This window comes from Phragmites australis, chromosome 10 (assembly GCF_958298935.1).
Source record: "Phragmites australis chromosome 10, lpPhrAust1.1, whole genome shotgun sequence".
Lineage (NCBI taxonomy): Eukaryota > Viridiplantae > Streptophyta > Magnoliopsida > Poales > Poaceae > Phragmites > Phragmites australis.
Genome location: NC_084930.1, coordinates 25274984 through 25289829, shown reverse-complemented (window position 1 = coordinate 25289829; position 14846 = coordinate 25274984). Strand labels below are relative to the sequence as shown.

Here is a 14846-nt window from a genome sequence, read left to right as displayed (position 1 = left end):
GAAATGCTTTTTCTATAAGATTAAGATGATCAATGTTGACTATTTCCAACTTCAGGTTGGGAATAATCCAACCTAAAGGGTTAGCCAACCATCTATTTTTTCACTGCCTTCGGTCTAATGACTCCTAATAGTTGAACTACGGAAGACGACTTGTTTTCAGCACTGCTCGGCTGTCAACTCTGTAGATATCATTATGTAACCAGGCCACCAATCCGAGTAACCTTCCAATAAGGAAATTCCTATTATTTTAATAAGTATTATAACCTTTCTTATGATTTTTACCGTAAATATAGGAGAAGTCAAGTTCACAGAAAATTTTTATCACCACAACATGAGAATAAGCGTATAGTGAAAGAGGAAAGCGACTTATACAAGAAGTTGCGGGCAATATACTTAGATGTTACGATAGAAGTTTTTCAGATTCCATTATACCAATGAGTAATCTATCCTAATCTAATAATGATTAAATCCAGGCCAAACTCTCGGATCCGATGTCCTGACGCTAGCAACACCGTAAAAATAAAACTATCGCTACGACACCTGCCAAGTAAAATTGTGTTCACCCCCGTGGTCAGTATTCTTTTGGCAGCGTGCGGTGCGGTGTCCACTTCACGATGTGGCCTCCCCTCTGCAACTGATGTGACGGGGGGAGCGAGCGGTGCAACGAAGAGTCCTGCACGCGTGCTAGCTCCCTGCCCCCTGACATGTGAGCCCCACGAAGCGGTGGAGAGTATATCGAGTTATCGACGCGTGCGGAAATGGAGCCCGGTGGGGAGTATCATGATAGCCGGCTGGCCCCCAGTTTGCAAAATTCCCAAGACGAATCGTCACGGAATATACAGGGGACCAAGAGAAGAACAAGCAATGTCCCTTGCAGAATGAATTAGTAATTCATTTTGCACCAAATCATCCAGATTCACCGTAACGGGGCTAAAAAAGGTTGCCATCCTTTGCCCTGCCAAGGTTTTTACAAAATCTCAGTTCCATATATATATTTTTTGACAGTTTGATGTTCGGAACACGTAATAGAAGCATGGATGTGGCTATTTCAAGTTCAACACAAGTTTGGAAGGCAAGGAGAGCGTCCAAGCTTTGAAGGGATTGAGAGCTAATACTTCATATCCATATCCAAACAAGCATACGGAGGATCAAAATACCAGCTGAAAGCAAAATTGGGTTCAGCCTCTTGGTCAATTTTCTTTCGGCAACGTGCTAAGCATGTATAAAAATAATATACAATCTAGGTCTTCGAAAATAGAAGGCCAACTAAGGGTTTTGGTTGAAGGACGAGATTAAATAAGATAAGATTATTTCTGTTTTTTTATGATGGGATGATTTTTTTTTTTAGTTTGAATAGATAGGAGAGGTAATTTTCTATTTAGTTGATGGGATTAGAGTTGATATGATGAGTTAGTTTTCTGTTTAGTTAGATAGATTGGATGAGTGAAGTTGGTTATAATAATCTTTTGGTGAACTTACCTCTTGATTGTGCATATTTGGATGAATTTATGCATGTTTGAATTTATTTGAATTCAAATTAATTTAAAAAAAAAGAATATCAAATAAAATGATATAAATACATATAAATAGAGTATTACAAATGAACTTACTTTTTTCACCAAATAACCTAGGGTTAAAAATATTTTTATAAATTAGTGCATCACATGAGAAGAATATTAGTGATTTTTCTAGATTTTTGATAAGTTATTTAAGGCATTAAAATTTACTAGAAGTTATAAAAATGAGTTTTTTTAGAATTTTAATTAAATATTAGCTCAGACTTTTTGATCAAATCAATCAAAAGCGATTACTAGTGAACTCTAATTTACTTATAAAATATTTAAAAAATTTAAATCATTTTTATACTCTAAATAAAATTGAGAGAAATAAAAGCATGAACATACAAATATACCTCCGATCAACAGCTAGCCAGTGCATACATGCGAGCGCATGCTGGTCAAGTACTCGGTCCGGCTGTTTTTGCCGGTTACATCTATCGAGCGTCTTAAAAAAATATTCCTAATAATTAGTCATCCCATCTATCCAATCAAACATCTAAAAACTAAAATGACTACCTTCCATCCATATATATCCTACAACCAAATACATCCTTAGCACCTCCTGACATGATCATAACCGAATTCAACTAGCCAATCATAGAGCTAACAATAGTAAATTTTACGCAAAAAAAGGAAAAATAAACTGTCACAAGCCTCTCCCTCCCTCAGGTCCTCTGCAAACTAGAGCTGGAATTTTGGACCGTATTTTTTGGTCGGCTCGAGCCCGGCACAGCCCAGTCCAGCTTAAGCCCGACCCGGCACGAGCACTGATGGACCGGGCTGATCCGGCCTGATTTATGGGCCGGTTCGGACCTTAATATGGGGCTCAATGGACGGTCTGACCCGGTAAAGAATGGGTCCGCGCCCTCACGCGCGGTGGAGTGTGGTGGTGCTGGGCCCGTGCCAAGTCGGCCCGATGAGACCTATCGTGCATCCGGACCGGATCTAGACCTAGCTGAAGTGGCTTGGGCCAGCCCGATCAGACCCGAACAGTTTATCGGATCATTCTAACCCAGCCTGAAAAGCCCGAGGCCCGAAGGGACCAGATCGGCCCGACCCAGCCCAAGTCCCACCTCTACTGCAAACTCTCCGAGGCAATTGCCTGGCCTCCTCGTCACATTCCTCGCCCTGACCTTGTCTCGCGGTACACGCCGACAAGTTTTCTAATCCCCTTCGGCACCACTTCCGTCGCTTCAACGACACGAAAGGGAATCTCTCACCAGCCAATCCCAATTCCCAAGTCTTCCCTTAGTTCGCCGTATCTCTTGTTCTTGTTCCGCGAGATTCTTGGCTGTTCCGAGTTTAGCGCTAGGACCTAAACTTCCTGCGCGGTGGTGTCTGTGTTGCGTGGTGTGAAGTTGTTGGAGTTCTTGGAATCTCTTTGAGGAGTATTGCGAGTGAGCTGTTGATACAAAGATTCTAGCTTTTTAGTCCTTTGCCGTGATCTTGCCAAAGATTGCATTTTTTGTGTAAGATTTAGTCCAGTAGAGCGCAAGAATCCGCGACTCTGCTTCTGCAACATGACGATGGGCAGCGGTGAAGAGCGCTCCCCAGAGGGCAGCGAGCCGCTGCTCCCGACGAAGCGGGAGGGGCCGGCGGCGGAGGGGGAGGAGGCCGCGTTCCACGAGTTCAACGGCGCCTCCTTTGCCGGTGCGGTGTTCAACCTGTCCACCACCATCGTCGGCGCCGGCATCATGGCGCTGCCAGCCACCATGAAGGTGCTCGGCCTCGTCCCCGGACTCGTCATGATCGTGCTCGCCGCCCTCCTCACCGACGCCTCCATCGAGCTGCTCGTGCGGTTCAGCCAAGCCGTGGGCGCGCGCTCCTACGGTGCCGCCATGGCGGACGCCTTTGGGTGGTGGGGCAGGAGGCTGCTCCAGGTCTGCGTGGTCATCAACAACGTCGGAGTCATGATCGTGTACATGATCATTATCGGTAATTAAACTCATCTGACCACAGCCTGAACTTTTATTTAGTATTTATGGTCAGCTGCTTCTGTGCACTGGGAATGTCTTAGGATTTTGGCGTCTTTGACCTTTGTCTGATAAATTTAACTCATTTTTACAGTAAGTAGTGACCCAATGAGTTTTTGGGAATATGGCTTGTTCTTGACGTTGGATTTAGGAGCAGTTATTGTACCACTGTTGCTGCCTGTATAAAATATTGCAACTTCTGAACCAAAATGAAATCTTGGGGTAATCAACTAAGAAATTTTTCTGTCAATTTCTTCTGTAATACAGCAGTACCTTTGTATTTCCTATTGCTGCGTAAGGTCTGAGATCCCATGGATTGTTTGGTATTAATCGTAGAACAAGATATTCTATAAACACCTTCTGAACAAAATGTGAATTTGTTTCACTTCAGTTTCTGGATATAGCCGACCAGAAGCTATTATCATATAATTTGATGTTGACACAATTCTCCCACAAAAAAAGATACGATCACTTTCATTCTGAATTTTACACTTAAAGTTTGATCAAATGCCACTCCTTCGAGGTTTCCAATTTGCACAATTGATGATTAAACTGTGGATATTGGTGATGGGATAAGCCCTTGTGCTGCTGCATGGTCTTTGTGGGGCTGCCACATGGTGGTCTTGCTCCCCGTATGCTTTAGGACAGCATCTAGGACACTAAGACAGCATCTAGGACAGCATCTTAGACTAGAGGACAGCATCTAGGACAGCATTTTAGACTAGCATCTTAGACTAGCATCTTGGCATATGTTTGGCTGGCCATGGGCTTATAAATATGTATCCCCAACCCCTCAGGTTGGCATGGCATTTGTGTGAGAAATAAAGAAAAAATTGCCCCAACTACTAGTGTCATCCTCTCTCGATGAGAGTAAGAATTCAGCTACTACCAAGAGTAAGAATTCAGCGACTAACAAGTGGTATCAGAGCCTGTTTATCCTGTAGCCTGAGCATCTCCTGCTCATCTCCCCCCTCAGCCTCGCAGCAGCCCCAGCTAAGAGCAGCAGCAGCCCCGGTTGCTCCTGCTCACCCCTCTCCCTCTGCGCAGAGCAGCAGTAGCTCGTCTGAAGCAGCCCTCTCCCCACGCAGCAGCCCTCCCCCGGTAGCGCGTCATGTCCGCAGGGCAGTCTCAGCGCTCGGTCGCCTCGAGCACGCGGCGTCGGCAGGAGGCCGAACTTGCCGCGGCAGAGGAACGCGAGCGAGCGGCGGCAGAGACCGCTGCGGCGGCGGCAAGGGCGTCGAGGCTGGCAGCGGCGGAGCTAGCAGCAGCCAGAGCGGAGGCAGAAGCAGCGGCGGCGGCGGTTGCAGCGCGTGCGGCGGCAGCGGAGGTCGAGGCTCTGCGCGGCAGCACCGGCAGCTCCATTTCTGCTGACGACAGCGCCGACGCGGACCTCGAGCTGCCGGAGGCAGAGGCAGCGCGAGAGCGGGCGGCACAGTGGGCAGCGGCGCACACCCACGAGCGGGGCGGCAGCCCAGACAGGCGCGGACGCGCCGGCGGCACTCCTGGAGGAGGCGCGCACGCCGGCGGCGCTCCTGGAGGAGGCGCGCTCGGCAACGGTGGCGGACGGGTCGATGGAGAGCGCGGCCTTTACAGGCGGCGTGGCTCTCTCTCCCCGGATCGGTACCGTGGTCACCACGGGTTCCAGGCTGTTGTCAGGGACGTCGGCCCTGGCGGTGGGTGGCCTACCCTCACTAAGACCAACTACGTCGAGTGGGCTGCGGTGATGAGGGTAAAGCTCCAGGTGCGGCACATGTGGGAGGCAGTCCGGTACGGCGACGTCGACTACGACCAGGATCGACGGGCGCTGGATGCCCTCATCGCAGCAGTCCCGTCCGAGATGCAGTTCTCGCTTACCAATAAGCGGACTGCCAAGGAGGCTTGGGACGCCATCGCTGCGGCACGCATCGGCAGCGACCGCGCCCGCAAGTCCACACTGCAGGCACTTCGCAAGGAGTGGGAGAACCTGGCCTTCAAGCCAGGTGAGGACGTTGATGACTTTGCTCTCCGTCTCAACACTCTGTTGCAGAAGATGGTGCAGTTCGGCGATGACACCTACGGCGAGGAGAGAGCTGTCGAAAAGCTCTTCCGTTGCGTCCCCGAGAAGTACAAGCAGATGGCTCGCTCGATCGAGTCTCTGCTGGATCTCTCCACGATGTCGATCGAGGAGGCGATAGGTCGCCTCAAGGTCGTCGACAGCGATGAGCCACAATCTCTCTCGGGGCCCATCACCACTGGCGGGAAGCTCCTTCTCACTCGGGAGCAGTGGGATGCTTGCCAGGGTGACCGGAGGAAGGGGGAGCCTTCTTCCACGACAGGCGGCCGCAAGCGTGGCAAGCCGCGCAAGGCGCGCAGAGACGCCCAGGCCGGGGCGCGAGGACGTGCCGAGGGTGATGCCCGCGGAGGCGCCCAGGGCGGCGCCGCCGGCAAGCACAAGCTGGCACGAGGCGACACCTGCCGCAACTGCGGCCGGCTTGGCCATTGGGCCAAGGACTGTCGTCAGCCACGACGCGGCCAGGCCTACGTCGCACAGGCGGAGGAGGAGGAGCCGGCTCTGTTCATGGCTCATGTGAGCATAGAGCTACCTCCAGCGGCACCGGCCGCAGCGGCTCTCCTCCACCTTGACGAGCCAAAAGCACACGCCCTCCTCGGCGACGGCTCCGGCAACGACAAGACTGACGGGTGGTGCCTCGACACCGGCGCCACCCATCACATGACCGGTCGACGGGAGTTCTTCACCGAGCTTGACTCTAGCGTCCGAGGCTCCGTCAAATTTGGGGATGCCTCCGGCGTGGAGATCAAGGGCGTCGGTTCCGTCATCTTCACCGCCGTGTCTGGTGAGCACAGGCTGCTCACCGGAGTCTACTACATTCCCGCGTTGAGGAACTCTATCATCAGCTTGGGACAGCTGGATGAGAACGGTTCGCGCGTGGTTGTTGAGGATGGAGTCATGAGGATTTGGGATCGCCGTCGTCGCCTTCTTGCCAAGGTAACCAGAGGCACAAATCGACTCTACGTCCTTAACGTGCAGGTGGCACAACCCCTCTGTCTCGCCGCTCGTCGGGACGACGCGGCGTGGCAGTGGCACGAGCGCTTTGGGCACCTTCACTTCGAGGCCCTGAAGCGGCTCAGTGCCGCAGAGATGGTGCGAGGCCTGCCGTGCCTCGACCATGTGGAGCAGCTCTGCGACGTCTGCGTGTTGACGAAGCAGAGGCGACTCCTCTTTCCCCAGCGAGCGAGCTTCCGAGCCAAGGAGAGGCTCGAGCTTGTGCACGGGGACTTGTGCGGCCCGGTGACACCGGCCACACCGGGAGGACGACGCTACTTCCTGCTGCTCGTCGACGACCTCTCCCGCTACATGTGGGTGATGGTCCTCGGCAGCAAGGGAGAGGCTGCGGACGCCATCAGGCGCGCGCAGGCTGCTGCGGAGGCGGAGTGCGGCCGCAAGCTGCGCGTGCTGCGCACCGACAACGGCGGCGAATTCACGGCGGCTGAATTCGCGTCGTACTGCGCTGATAAGGGCATTCAGCGCCACTACTCCGCGCCGTACAGCCCGCAACAGAACGGCGTCGTCGAGCGGCGCAACCAGACGGTTGTGGGGATGGCTCGGGCCCTCCTCAAGCAGAGGGGGATGCCGGCTGTCTTCTGGGGAGAGGCGGTGGTGACGGCCGTCTACATCCTCAACCGCTCGCCTACCAAGGCTCTCGACGGCAGAACGCCGTACGAGGCTTGGCATGGGCGCAAGCCGGCGGTCTCCCACTTGCGGGTCTTCGGCTGCCTAGCGTTCGCCAAGGAGCTTGGCCACATCAGCAAGCTCGACGACAGGAGCACTCCGGGAGTGTTCATCGGCTACGCGGAGGGCTCGAAGGCCTACCGCATCCTCGACCCGAAGACACAGCGTGTGCACACGGCGCGCGACGTTGTGTTCAACGAAGGGCGAGGATGGGCGTGGGACAAGGCGATGGACGACAGATCGGCTCCGACGTACGACGACTTCACTGTCGAGTACGTCCACTTCGAGGGAGCTGGGGGAGTAGGCAGCTCTTCTTCGACGAGCGTGTCTACCCCAGTCCCCGAGCCTCCACCGACCCCGGCGCCTGCTACTTCGACAGCACCACGTTCTCCAGCCAGGACCTCGGCTGCGATGAGTTCTTCGCCGGCTCCACCACAGCCGGCAACGCCACGCACTCCAGCACCGACAGGTACCTCTCCGGGCACGTCTACTCCAACACCAGCTCGTGTCGAGCACAGCCCGGTTGAGCTCGCTACTCCGCTCTCTCACGACGAGGAGCGCATCGACGCGTACCACGACGGCGAGCCGTTGCGGTACCGTACGATGGAGAACCTTCTCGGTGACCAGCCGGTGCCGGGACTGGTGCCTCACGATCTGGAGGCGCAGTTGCACCTTGCGTGTGACGACGGCGAGCCTCGGTCGTTTGCAGAGGCCGAGAGACACGCGGCATGGCGCGCCGCGATGCAGTTGGAGATGGATGCGGTTGAGAAGAACCGCACCTGGGAGCTTGCTGACCTCCCTCGTGGTCACCGAGCGATCACCCTTAAGTGGGTGTTCAAGCTGAAGAGGGATGAAGCCGGCGCCATCGTCAAGCACAAGGCTCGCTTGGTGGCACGAGGTTTCGTGCAGCAGGAGGGGGTCGACTTCGACGACGCCTTCGCTCCCGTGGCACGGATGGAGTCCGTGCGACTCCTCCTTGCGCTAGCTGCCCAGGAGGGCTGGCGTGTTCATCACATGGACGTCAAGTCGGCGTTCCTTAACGGCGACTTGAAGGAGGAGGTCTACGTACACCAGCCGCCGGGATTTACGATCCCCGGCAAGGAGGGCAAGGTGCTCCGCCTGTGCAAGGCCCTCTATGGCTTGCGGCAGGCACCGAGGGCGTGGAATGCCAAGTTGGATTCCACGCTAAAAGGGATGGGCTTCGAGCAAAGCCCCCACGAGGCGGCCATCTACCGACGGGGCAGTGGAGGAACTGCTCTGCTGGTGGGTGTCTACGTCGACGACTTGGTGATCACCGGCACCAAGGATGCGGAGGTGGCGGCATTCAAGGAAGAGATGAAGGCCACCTTCCAGATGAGTGACCTGGGACCTCTCTCCTTCTACCTGGGGATCGAGGTGCACCAGGATGACTCCGGGATCACGCTTCGACAGACCGCCTACGCCAAGCGCGTCGTTGAGCTAGCTGGGCTCACCGACTGCAACCCAGCTCTCACTCCGATGGAGGAGAGGCTGAAGCTGAGCCGCGACAGCACGACGGAGGAGGTGGACGCTACGCAGTACCGGCGTCTTGTGGGGAGCCTTCGCTACCTCGCCCACACACGGCCGGACTTGGCATTCTCCGTCGGCTACGTTAGTCGGTTCATGCAGCGACCGACGACGGAGCACCAGCAGGCTGTGAAGAGGATCATCCGCTACGTTGCGGGGACTCTCGACCACGGCCTCTACTACCCTAGGTGCCCTGGGGCGGCACACTTCGTCGGGTACAGCGACAGCGACCACGCCGGCGACATCGACACCAGCAAGAGCACGAGCGGGATCCTCTTCTTCCTCGGCAAGTGCCTCGTTAGCTGGCAGTCGGTCAAGCAGCAGGTGGTGGCCCTGTCCAGCTGCGAGGCCGAGTACATAGCGGCCTCCACCGCTTCGACTCAGGCGCTCTGGCTCGCTCGACTGCTTGGTGATCTCCTCGGCCGAGACACTAGAGCGGTGGAGCTCAGGGTGGACAGCAAGTCCGCTCTAACCCTGGCAAAGAACCCCGTTTTCCATGAACGGAGCAAGCACATCCGGGTGAGGTACCACTTCATCCGAGGCTGTTTGGAGGAAGAGAGCATCAAGGCGAGCTACATCAACACCAAGGATCAGCTTGCGGATCTGCTCAACAAGCCTCTTGGGAGGCTCAAGTTCCTTGAGCTCTGCTCCAGGACCGGGATGGTTCAATCTTCCCACAAGACGACGCACAAGACTTAGGGGGAGAATGATGGGATAAGCCCTTGTGCTGCTGCATGGTCTTTGTGGGGCTGCCACATGGTGGTCTTGCTCCCCATATGCTTTAGGACAGCATCTAGGACACTAGGACAGCATCTAGGACAGCATCTTAGACTAGAGGACAGCATCTAGGACAGCATCTTAGACTAGCATCTTGGCATATGCTTGGCTGGCCATGAGTCTATAAATATGTATCCCCAACCCCTCAGGTTGGCATGGCATTTGTGTGAGAAATAAAGAAAAAATTGCCCCAACTCCTAGTGTCATCCTCTCTCGATGAGAGTAAGAATTCAGCTACTACCAAGAGTAAGAATTCAGCGACTAACAATTGGTTCCTGCTGACGCATGGTGGATCTGACATACAAAATGTTCATTGTTTACCACAGGTGATGTTCTTTCTGGAACCTCCTCTGGTGGTGAGCACCATTATGGTGTGTTAGAAGGATGGTTTGGCACGCACTGGTGGAATGGACGTTTCTTTGTTCTCCTGGTTACTACCCTTGGCGTATTTACCCCACTAGCATGTTTGAAGCATATTGGTAAGCGATTGCTCGAGCGAAGCAGCTACTGGCTCTACATTTGTAAGAATAGAATGTTATGCTTGGTTCACTATTATATATCTGATAATATGTGTTTGTTTTATTTGTCCCTTGCAGATTCACTGAGCTATACATCTGCAATATCTGTTGCTTTGGCAGTTGTATTTGTTGTCATTACTGCAGGAATTGCTATTGTCAAGTTGATAGGTGGACAAATTCCAATGCCTAAGTTGTTTCCAGCTGTTCCTGATTTGGCATCTGTCTGGGAACTTTTCACAGCAGTGCCAATTCTTGTCACTGCTTACGTTTGCCATTACAATGGTATGAACAAATTCTAGTTTCCACAGCACAAAACAAATTTCATCTGGAAGAGCAAGGAAAAGATGGACACTGATGCTCGTAAAGTTCCATTCCTGCAAAGTTTCTAATATTTCCATGAGTCTGAAAGGTCAATGAATAAATGCACATACATGACATAAATGAATAATGATCATAAATTGGTTTGATTCTGATCCATACAAACTAGTTGTTGAGTTTTATTTAGCTGCGGTATTCTGCAAACTCAAAAGTTCATGAAATGTTGCTTGCCTCTCGGTTGTCTAAGGAGATCTGATTTATTGTTTGCAGTTCACCCGATTCATAATGAGCTAAAGGATTCTTCCCAGATCAAACCAATTGTGCACACATCGTTGACACTATGCTCAACCGTTTATATCGCAACAAGTTTCTTTGGATATCTTCTCTTTGGTGAATCTACACTCTCTGATGTGCTCGCCAACTTTGATTCAAATCTTGGGATTCCATACAGTTCGGTTCTTAATGACGCTGTTAGAGTGAGCTATGCTGTCCACCTTATGCTCGTGTTCCCCATGATATTCCATGCATTGCGGCTTAATTTGGATGGGCTTCTCTTTGCCTCTGCAAGGCCTCTGTCTTCTGACAACAGAAGATTTGGTGTAATGACAGCATTGCTCCTCCTAGTGATTTTTTCATCTGCAAACTTCATTCCGAGTATTTGGGATGCCTTTCAATTTACTGGGGCAACTGCTGCTGTTTGTATTGCCTTTATTTTCCCAGCTGCAATTACTCTAAGGTAAGTTGATGGTGTTAAATTTTTGTTTAGAATATTTCAAATAGAAGTTTCTTTCCAGCAGATAGACACCTAGTTTGGTATATTTTTATTTTCTCTTTCTAGTCCTAGAATGTCACTTGACCTTTTCTGAGCATGCAGTTAATGAGAAAAAGAAAGAACCCTGTCATCTATTGCAACTCTAAAATGCATTTGTAGATTATGATTGTAATACATGCTGTTAATATATAGATGTAGTAGACCTAATGAAGCTCGATTCCCTAGAAAAAGTTCTGAGCATGCAGCTAAGGAGAAAAAGAAAGAACCCTGTTGTCTATTGCGGCTCTAAAATGCATTTGTAGATTATGATTGTAATACATACTGCTAAAATATAGATGCAGTAGACCTAATGAAGCTGGATTCGCTAAAAAAAGGCTAAATTTCTAGATTGCTTGCTGACATGATGGTTAGTTGTTGAATAACATTTCCTTGTGGTGAGCTCTAATCCCTTCTGCTTCCGATATATCAGAGATCCACAAGGCATAGCAAAGAAGTGGGACAAGATTCTGGCTGTCTTCATGATTGTTCTTGCGGTTGTATCAAATGTGGTAGCTGTGTATAGTGATGCCTACAAAATGCTCCACAAGAAAAGTGCTTCTTCCAAGGTCTGAACTGCACAATCATACCGGGGAGTCAACTGAACGTTGATCTCCAGGGTGGTTTGTACATTATTAGTTAGTGAATAAAAGCTTCATTTAAAGAGTACTCATGCGATTGGTTTTCGTGGTGGATTGTGACCACTGTTGACTCAATTACATCTAGTTTTATGTATGCATCCACAAGACTATCTCCAGTCTGAAGTGCTTCACTCCACTATACAGTTACAAGACTATCCTGGGATATGTGAAATTGTAGAGCTATTTATTGTAATCGATAAACCGTGTTTTTGCAATTGCAAGAACATTGTATTATTTTAGAATAGTAACGGGATGGTTCTTTAAATGTACTTGCTTGGTACATTTGCTACTAGTGAATTTGTGGATTTATTGCTCTATCCGATAAATAGTGCTTTTATACAGTTCTTGCCACTGAATGTTTTTGCTTTGCTTAAGTGAAAAAAAACAACAAATATATATTATTTCACTGATGTCAATCAAAATTCACTCCTAGAACTAAAATTGATATGTTTATTTTTTATCCACTCTGCTACATATCATTTGGGACCCATTAGAAATGTAGGAATTTAACAAGAACTTGCTCAATGCCAGCAAGATTGGAGGGAAATTTCAGCATTCCAAACGTTGCCTAATTATCTTCTCTGATTGGAGATCTTGCTACTTGCAAGGAGCTCTTTTAGTTGTACTTGCAAGAAGGTCAAGAAGGATGACACTGAGGCGGAGGAACCGGATCACAGGGGTGTTGACATGGATGAAGCGAATGATAGGCCAATTCTGGAATATGAGGATGGAGAGCCTAGTGTGGTTGAACTGCCCACAGAATCAAAAGGGAAGTATGTACCTCCGAGTTTGCGTTCTGCTACCAATTCGGAATCAGAAGAGATCGCTCAGATGCGCCGGAGAGTAAGAGGTATGAGTCTAAATTCCATTGTTTATTTGCTTGATGTATCACATTTATTTATCCTTTGGGTTTGGAAGTGTATTCCCATGTATGACCTAATGTTTGATATGCATTAGGACTTCTGAACAGGCTTTCAGAGTCAAACGTGGAGTCCACTACTCAGGAAATTGCCGCACTTTTTTTAGTATAGTCCTAGACTACTCCATCTCTCATTCTCCTGATGTTGTATTACCGTACGTTTTTCAGTTGTTTTCTTCCAGCTTGATTAATAACAGGGCACTGTTTTCCGGTTTTGTTGTTTTATCTACTCACAGTCTGTTCCGCGGAGTGTTGGTTCTCAGATAATTGGGGATGAACTTTTGGCAAAGTTGTTCACGGCAACCTCCTGGCAATAAAGTGTTAGTGATATGTCTTTAGACAATCATAATAATGATTGTATCATATCTATATTTATATACTTTTGAATAATATGTTATCATGTTCCACAGATAACTATCATCTACATGAATAAGCAAATATGTGACTTGTTCATGATGCTATTTGTTTGTATTATGATGATATTCTGAGTGATTTTGGTCTCGTATCATTATGTGGGACAATGATAATTGTTATATAATGTGATATCAGTTATAATCTCAAATGATATACATACATAATACTTGAACCTTATATCGTCATTGATTCATAGAATGTGTAATGACCAACTTAAGGGCTGTCAAATGTTGCTTCGTAACTAGTGCTGGTCAAGTGGGCCTAACGGGCTGGCCTGACATGGGCATGGCCCGTCAAGTCCGGCTACATAACTAGGACGTGCTGAAGGATCGGCTCATAGCATAGCCCGTGTGGCATGTGTCATGCTGGGCCAGTTCGGGCATAGCCGGCCAGAGGGGCACAGCTGGGTGGTAGCAGGGTGGCCCTACAGGGTGGGGTGCCGGTCGGGCGAGGTGACAACAGGGCAGGTAGGTAGTGCAGTGCGGCGATCGGGCAGGGTCATGCCTTACCGTGTCGTGTCGGCACGCAATGCCGAGACCTCAGTCTGGCTTATCGTGTTGTGCCGTGCTTGGGCCAAACCAACAATCTTGTGCCTCGTGTCGACCCATTTGGCCCGGCCCACTTGACCAGCACTATCCGTAACTGGGTAGTCATAAATGTAGTTTTCGAATTTACCATGAAGCATGTCATGCGGTTTGAGCAATCAAAATAGAATTGTCCCTCCTAGATAACGGGATAGATATCTCTAAGCCCCTCAATATGGTTGGATTAGAAAGTGCACACCTATGCTAATGCGATTAAAGAGTTAATCATGAATTTAATAATTCACTATAAGATTGAATGAATTGCAAGCTATCACAAAGATGACACATGTCTCACCTTGAGTTTGGGATGGTAATTTAAACTGATTACCCATTTACCTAGAGGTAAATACCCTAATAGGGTCGGGTATAGTTTGAATTTGGTATTCGCGAGTACGATTATGGGCGAAAAACACTACCTGATGGGTATACGGATACGGGTATGGGTATATCTTACCCATGACACTCGTCTACCCATATAGCTAGTTGACAGGTTGGCCCTAACCCTCCAAAGCCTAATCGCCTTCCCAAGATCCCCTTATCCGCGACCATCAATTGACACCTACTAACCCCTCAGTCCTCACTCTCCTTTCAAATATCCGACCATCACCTCCCAGCACCACACCACCTCCCAACACCACGAGTCCACCACCACCAGTCCACTTGTCCACACACCTAACTTGACTCCTCCAACCACTCTCGCCCCGTCTCTCCTTAATTCAATTCGGTTAAAGCGGGCGAGGGAGGCTAGGGAATTAGGTGTACACATCGAGGAGGCTCTAGAGGCGCCCGCATTGCTTTGGGTGGGGAGGGGGAGCAACGGGTGGGGATGGAGGAGAAGTCATCGCCACTGATCTAGTCATCGTCGGAGATCGACCTGGAGGCGGGCGGCATGGGGACCAGCTGTAGTGCTTGATCTACCTCGAGACCGACGGTGGGTGCGGCTCCGCGGCCTGACCGGACTTGCATGAGCCGCGACCGCCTCAACAACAGGAGGATCGTCAAGGTGAGCTCCTCCCTCCCGCTCATTGAGGACAGGCTTCGCATGGAAATTTAGGCGCAA

General features: G+C 50.3%; 2 protein-coding genes across 2 annotated transcripts; both read left to right on the top strand.

Annotated features, from left to right (window-relative positions):
• The first annotated feature begins 2643 nt into the window (after window positions 1-2643).
• On the top strand, window positions 2644-12151 carry LOC133930449 (amino acid transporter AVT6A-like). The gene is made up of 5 exons (XM_062377100.1): window positions 2644-3494; window positions 9911-10063; window positions 10181-10384; window positions 10691-11156; window positions 11662-12151. Exons 1-5 carry the CDS (start codon window positions 3080-3082, stop codon window positions 11801-11803), a joined length of 1380 nt encoding a protein of 459 aa, XP_062233084.1. The 5' UTR covers window positions 2644-3079; the 3' UTR covers window positions 11804-12151.
• Window positions 12152-12322: 171 nt separating this feature from the next.
• LOC133930450 (uncharacterized) lies at window positions 12323-13278 on the top strand. The gene is made up of 3 exons (XM_062377102.1): window positions 12323-12719; window positions 12827-12894; window positions 13025-13278. Exons 1-3 carry the CDS (start codon window positions 12557-12559, stop codon window positions 13103-13105), a joined length of 312 nt encoding a protein of 103 aa, XP_062233086.1. The 5' UTR covers window positions 12323-12556; the 3' UTR covers window positions 13106-13278.
• Window positions 13279-14846: the final 1568 nt, after the last annotated feature.

Bases quoted from the DNA above. Each gene is read 5' to 3' on its own strand.
- LOC133930449 (XM_062377100.1), top strand. From the start codon at position 3,080: ATGACGATGGGCAGCGGTGAAGAGCGCTCCCCAGAGGGCAGCGAGCCG. The intron at 10,064-10,180 runs GTAAGCGATTGC...TGTCCCTTGCAG, and splicing joins AGCATGTTTGAAGCATATTG to ATTCACTGAGCTATACATCT. The intron at 11,157-11,661 runs GTAAGTTGATGG...CCGATATATCAG, and splicing joins CCAGCTGCAATTACTCTAAG to AGATCCACAAGGCATAGCAA.
- LOC133930450 (XM_062377102.1), top strand. From the start codon at position 12,557: ATGGATGAAGCGAATGATAGGCCAATTCTGGAATATGAGGATGGAGAG. The intron at 12,720-12,826 runs GTATGAGTCTAA...GATATGCATTAG, and splicing joins GATGCGCCGGAGAGTAAGAG to GACTTCTGAACAGGCTTTCA. The intron at 12,895-13,024 runs GTATAGTCCTAG...ATCTACTCACAG, and splicing joins AAATTGCCGCACTTTTTTTA to TCTGTTCCGCGGAGTGTTGG.